Genomic DNA, 5,822 nt, shown 5'->3' with positions numbered 1-5,822 from the left:
CTGTGTACTGACCTACTTTTAATTTATTCATTCAAAATATGGCAAATTCCGCCTTAAACGGTAAATTCTGTTTTTTGTGACTGGATTCTGTGATTCCATCCGCGTTTTCTGCATCACTGAATTCATAGGGCCCCAGATTTTCTTTCATTGGAGCTCAAAGGAATACCTTTATCAAGAATTGCTTTACAGCTCTTGGTAACCAAGAAGAGTGACAAACTAAAAAAAAAAGATTTGACAAATGAGCTATTTTTGCAGCTATAAACTGTATAAAGATTCTTCAAAACGTTTGGAAAACACAAATTTATGCTGTTAGTAACTAATAACAGAACATTCATTTAGGTGTTAATTTTTCCTAAAACTGTTGAGACACTCAGAAGGATGTAGCAAATTTCACAAACTTGCTAACGTGTGAGTCAGTGTTTCTTGATCAGCAATTTTCTTTCCAGTTAGCAGGCGATGGCTGACCATGCAGAAGAGTGTTGCCCAACTTTACACACATTTAATGTGTCAAATGCATGCCTGTCATGTCAAAAACATACTTCTATTTATCACAAAAATAGAGCAAACTAGCTTTTTTTAAAGCAGATAGAGTTTGCTCCATGACAACTCCCATAAACCTGCTATTCGCAGTGATTGATGTTTTTTCCCCTGAAGCGTTCCAGGTGAAGAGTTGCAAAAACAGCATTCATATTACACCTCTGGGTTTACGTAATCGAGCTACACCCCAACTGTCAGAGCAACACGTTCTGTTCTGTCCAGTTCATATGATCATGTGCAACAGAAGAAGAGCGTAATGCCTGTATTACCTGAACCAAACAACTCACTTTCTTCTTTATTAATCTTTTCGGAATTACAGCTTGCAGCATAAATGACTGTTTCTCAAAGATTTCCATGCTTACCCTAAAAGAAGAGTGTTCTAGCTCAAGCCTAAAAGGAAAATCCCAGGTCCTGCCAAACAAAACGCCAACTCTGCTGAATAGAACAAAATAGAGTTTAACGAAAGGTGTTCCTTTAGATGTGCAGTGGCTCAAATGTTCACTCAAGACACCAAAATCACTCCGGCATATGGTTCTGACATGACACATGCAAGGCTTTCAAAATTGTCAAAACAATCTGATGGGGAAACTGAAAGCTTTACGCCTTCTGACCTAAAGACCAAAAGGCTTTTGACTAGAATTTTCAATTACAATCGCATTACATTCTCCGCTAAAACAAGTGGCATTTATGTGGGTTAACAAAGTTAAAACATCCATCCATCTCTATAGGTACATATAAACAGAAACCTTTGATAACTTTTAAGTTAGTCCAATAAAAACTGTAACCTTGTAATTTTGATGATAAATTGATAAAAACCTTTTGAAAAAACTAAACTTTTGTACGTGTATTTAAACGTGTGCGTGTTTGTGTGTGTTAACTTGTATGTAACTATATAAACTATATATCTATTAGTTATATAGTTAGGCTACATTTAAACAGTAACTTCTTTTTGACTGATAATAAATAGATAAGACCTTAGAAAAACGTAAATGCAACTTGTAAATGTAATTTTGTGAGACGTGAAATTCTGTAAAATAAAAAAATGTGAATATGTAAAATTGCATATGTTATATGTTGCTATCTATCTATTGTTTATATAGTTACATATAACAACCTTTAAAAAATTTTACAAAAACTTATAATAAATTGTAAAAAATGTTAAGGAATACAGAAACTTGTAACTATACAAACTGTAGATATCTATCTATCAGACCTCACCATAGAGTCCAGACTAAAATTATTCAAACTTGCTGCGAAAAAGCTTTAAAATGACAAAGTCCCAAATTCAATCCTCTAAAACGCTGTAAGATGCCAAATGAATGATGTAATGGTGAGTTTGGGTATCCTTGGTGGCACATTCAGAGACATTAAATCAATAACGCTTCATTATTGATAAGGCCAGTGATCCATCTGCAGGAAGTTTAGGATCCATTAACGTCTCATCTTACCTTTAGCCTCCCTTTACCGCAGTTCTCCTCTGAGACGAATACTGAAGCTGTACAGACCTTGACTTCACTAGTAACTCAGCCAGTCAATGGAAATTATCTTATAACTGCTTCAAGACAAAACAGAAGCTTATTATAGTCACATATTAACACATGCATCAATAAAAGCATGTCCTTATTTCAAGAACAAATGCAGCATTACTAGGTGTATAAAAAATACATATACATTCTCACACACACCAATAACCTTATAGACAAGAGCCTAAAAAGAAGATGAATTTCCTTTTAAAACAGCAATAAACAAAGTAGGTGGAATTGCTTGCTGTTAAAGAGGTTTGAATGACAAACAAGTGAAATGTGCTTGACTTAACCATCTTAATCCATGATTTTAACCTTGGGGACAGCAGCAGATCCTGTATGATCCTATTATCACCTACTGCAGTACCTTCATCCCTAAACTCCCAATGGAATGCAATTCGTTATGACAATAGACAACACCTCTTCACCATGGTGTCATTTATTGCTCCCAAGGGGTACATTGTTCAAGCCTGAAAACATCTCTTACAGCATTCACTAAGCATTAAAGCATTTGGCTTTGCATGGGCTGAAAGGCACCTTTAGCCTGGCTTTATTTTTGCTGGGCGAGTACACTATTTTTGAACAACAAATCGCTTAAACATGCACTATTAGGTTGTTAAATTAACTGGCTCTATTATCTTGCACTGTTTTACTATACGTTTAGAATTGGCTGTTTCCTTAAAGCGAGAAAAGGATTGTTTTTTTTTAACTAAAGACTAATTTAGAGCTCCCTTGTACACAAACCATTTTCAAAAATAAGCTGCAAAAAAGGGCCATTCATAAATCATCATGGTTATGAGGTCAGAGCCATGTGGAAATGAACATGACTGCCCAGTTGTTTACAACCTATTCGGTATTCAGCAATCATAACAGAGGTGTTTTAACTATAGAAATCTTAATTAAAGGTGAAGTAGCAAAAACAGTATGTTTGATTCTAAGGGTCAGAGGAAGAAAGAAAAATTGTCTTGTAAAATTAAACTTAAGGTTTTGGTACATAACCTTGATTATCAGTGTAAGTGGACTTTAGGGGGGAAATGCTAGTGTAGAATGGTGCTTTTTAATGTACAGTTCTGCTCAAATGTTTAAGAATCTCTTGCAAAACAAGTGAGATGTTTATCATTTTAAAACAAGAGCAATGCTGAAAATAGCATTTGGCCTTTTATTTAGTATTATTTGGGTTTTTTTTTTAGTTGAAGCCCATTTCCGCCCACTAAATAAAGATAAAAAAGTCATTGCTACTTTTTATCTCCCAATAAAGAATTTTTTTTCTCTCACTTGCGTATTAAAATCTCCAAATTTTGACCTTTTTTCTCAGAATTGTGTGACAAACTCACAATTATGAGTTATAAAGTCAGAATTGTAAGATTTAAACTTGTATTTCTGACTCTTTTCTCATAATTGCAAGTTTATATCATGCAATTCTGAGAAAAAAAAAAGTCAGAATTGGGAGATGTAAAAATTGTAATTGCAAAAAAAAGGTCAAAATTGTTATAAAGTCAAAATTGCGTTATATAAACACGCAATTCTGAGGGGGGTTTTCTCGCAATTACGATTTTACACAATTCTGTCTTTATATCTCACAATTTTGACTTAACATGCAAATGTAAAAACTCGCAATTCTGAGAAAATATCAGTCTTTTTCCCCCTCAGAATTGGACTTATAACTAAGTTTATATCTCAAAATTCTGCGAAAAAAGTCAGAATTGTGAGTTTATGTGGCGCAACTTTATCTCTCGCAACTTTGGCTTTATAACTTGCAATTGCAAGTTTATCACGCAAATCTGAGGGGAAAAAAGCAGACCCGCAATTCTCAGAATTGCGAGATGTAAAAATTATGAGATAAAATTATGAGAAGAAAAAAAGTCGCAACTACCTTTTTTATTTTTTATTCAGTGGCGGAAATGGGCTTCCATAAAAACATTTAAAAACGAACATAACTCAAACAACTTTTTTAAAAAAACAAAAAAACTGAGGGGTATGTAACCTTGCATGTAAAAAAACTGCAAGGGGTATATACATATGAATGTAACTATATAAACGGAGTTACTGAGAAAACAAAACCAGACATAAAAATGTAACTGATATTTACTAAACGAAAAGTGCAAATAGACTCTTTTTACTGTGACATCAGAATCTGTTTAGCCATTAAAACACATCACACTGCATTTAAATGAACAAATAAACACAAAAAATACATATACTGCTAATACACATGACAAACGTCTCCTGTTGCATCAGATCCAGTCAGCATCTAGATCTTCATCGTCTATGACAGATGAGCTGAACAGTGAAAAACCTTTGAGGAGTCCTGCGGGGCCTCCGGAGCCCAACTCAAAACATCTCCTCTTCTTTGTAGTGTTCTCTCCGGCTTCTTCCTGTCTGTCGGAGGGCTCTGTCCTCATGTTGCCCGTCTGCATTGTGGTGGCCTTCGCATCTGTGGTTATATTTTTCCTGGTCTGTGTGCTTGTGTTCTCCTGGTCTTCAGAAACCGGGTTTGCTGGCACTTTGTTTGTACTGCCATTTGTAGCTGGGACTGTTTTATCACCAGTGTTTTCCTCAGATGAGCCCGTAAAAGAGAATCTAGAAAGTTTGGCCAGAGTTGAACTGGCCACCTTCACCTTTGGGTGGTCTGTCCTTGGTGGGGATTGTGGGTGTTTATTAGTGTTGCCATTATTCTCACCTGGAGAGTGGCTGTTGAGTCTGGACAGCAGCTGTTGTTGATGTTCAGTGTCCTCAGACATCCCTTTCTGAGCTGTGCTCACATCATTCAAGACCGGAGAGGAAAAGTCTTTGGTTTTATTGTTAGTTCCTAGCCGGGGTTTTTCATTAGCTCTGCTGCCCTCTGCCGGACGATGTGAGCTTGACCGATTCCCACTTTCGGCCTGTGTTTCTGGCATCTGAGGTGCGGTAGGTTTCGCTCCCTCATGCACCGCCACTTTGGCACTCGCTTTCGCAACCGACTGATCGGCATGAATCATTCTCTCTCTGGGCTTGAATGTGAAGTTTGTGAGTTTGCTGCGTAAATCCTCGCTCTCGGCTCTGATGTCAGGACTGATGGTTGTGTTTTTTCTTTTTGAGGGTTTCTTCCCCGTTTTGGGTGTACTGTGGGAGAATATCTCCTCTAAATCGTCGCCTGTCTCTCCTAAAACTTGTTCCTCGCTCAGCAGGAGGGATGCTTTCATCTCTTTCAACCGTTTGGCTCTGAGCTTTTTGGAGCCCTTTTCCACAACGGCCTCAACCATGGATGGATCCACCTCCTTCTCCCACGCAGAACCCTTGCGGCGTATGGAATGGCTGTTGCTAGGTAACACCGCCGTGCCGCCCAGTGTGGTGGTGGCGTTCTGTGTGGAGGTAACGATGGGGGAGGTGTGAACGACGGAGCTGGATAAGGAGTGGAACCAGTACAGGCTGGGGTCTGAATCAGTGGTCACTTCACCATTACTGTGATTTTGACCAGTTGGACGCTCGCTGGTGTGGTTACTACGTGGTTCGGTCCCTTTAGGAGAGTCCGGTCTTCGGCTATTTAGCCTAAAGACGAGCACAAAAGATGTTCTTAGGAGGAATCTCAGATCTTTAAAGGGCTCAGATGAATTTTAGGCAAGTTATGTGCTGTAAAATATGGAAGCCCGTTTCCGCCACTGAATAAAAAAATTAAAAAAGGTAATTGCTTTTTATCTCACAATTCTGACAATTGCATGATACAAACTATAGATATAAACTTGAAATTGCAAGTTATAAAGTCAGAATTTCGAGATATAAACT

General features: G+C 37.5%; 1 protein-coding gene across 1 annotated transcript; it reads right to left on the bottom strand.

Moving 5' to 3' along the window:
- Positions 1–4,155: 4,155 nt before the first annotated feature.
- On the bottom strand, positions 4,156–5,631 carry LOC107578630 (DNA helicase MCM9-like; the record flags this gene model as incomplete). The annotated part of the gene is made up of 1 exon (XM_016264573.1): positions 4,156–5,631. A coding segment is annotated over one exon (1,337 nt), but the record flags the coding sequence as incomplete, so codon positions are not given.
- Between the last annotated feature and the right edge of the window lie 191 nt (positions 5,632–5,822).

Source organism: Sinocyclocheilus grahami, unplaced genomic scaffold (assembly GCF_001515645.1).
Source record: "Sinocyclocheilus grahami isolate Dianchi unplaced genomic scaffold, SAMN03320097.WGS_v1.1 scaffold11219.1, whole genome shotgun sequence".
Lineage (NCBI taxonomy): Eukaryota > Metazoa > Chordata > Actinopteri > Cypriniformes > Cyprinidae > Sinocyclocheilus > Sinocyclocheilus grahami.
This window is presented reverse-complemented; position numbering and strand designations above follow the sequence as displayed.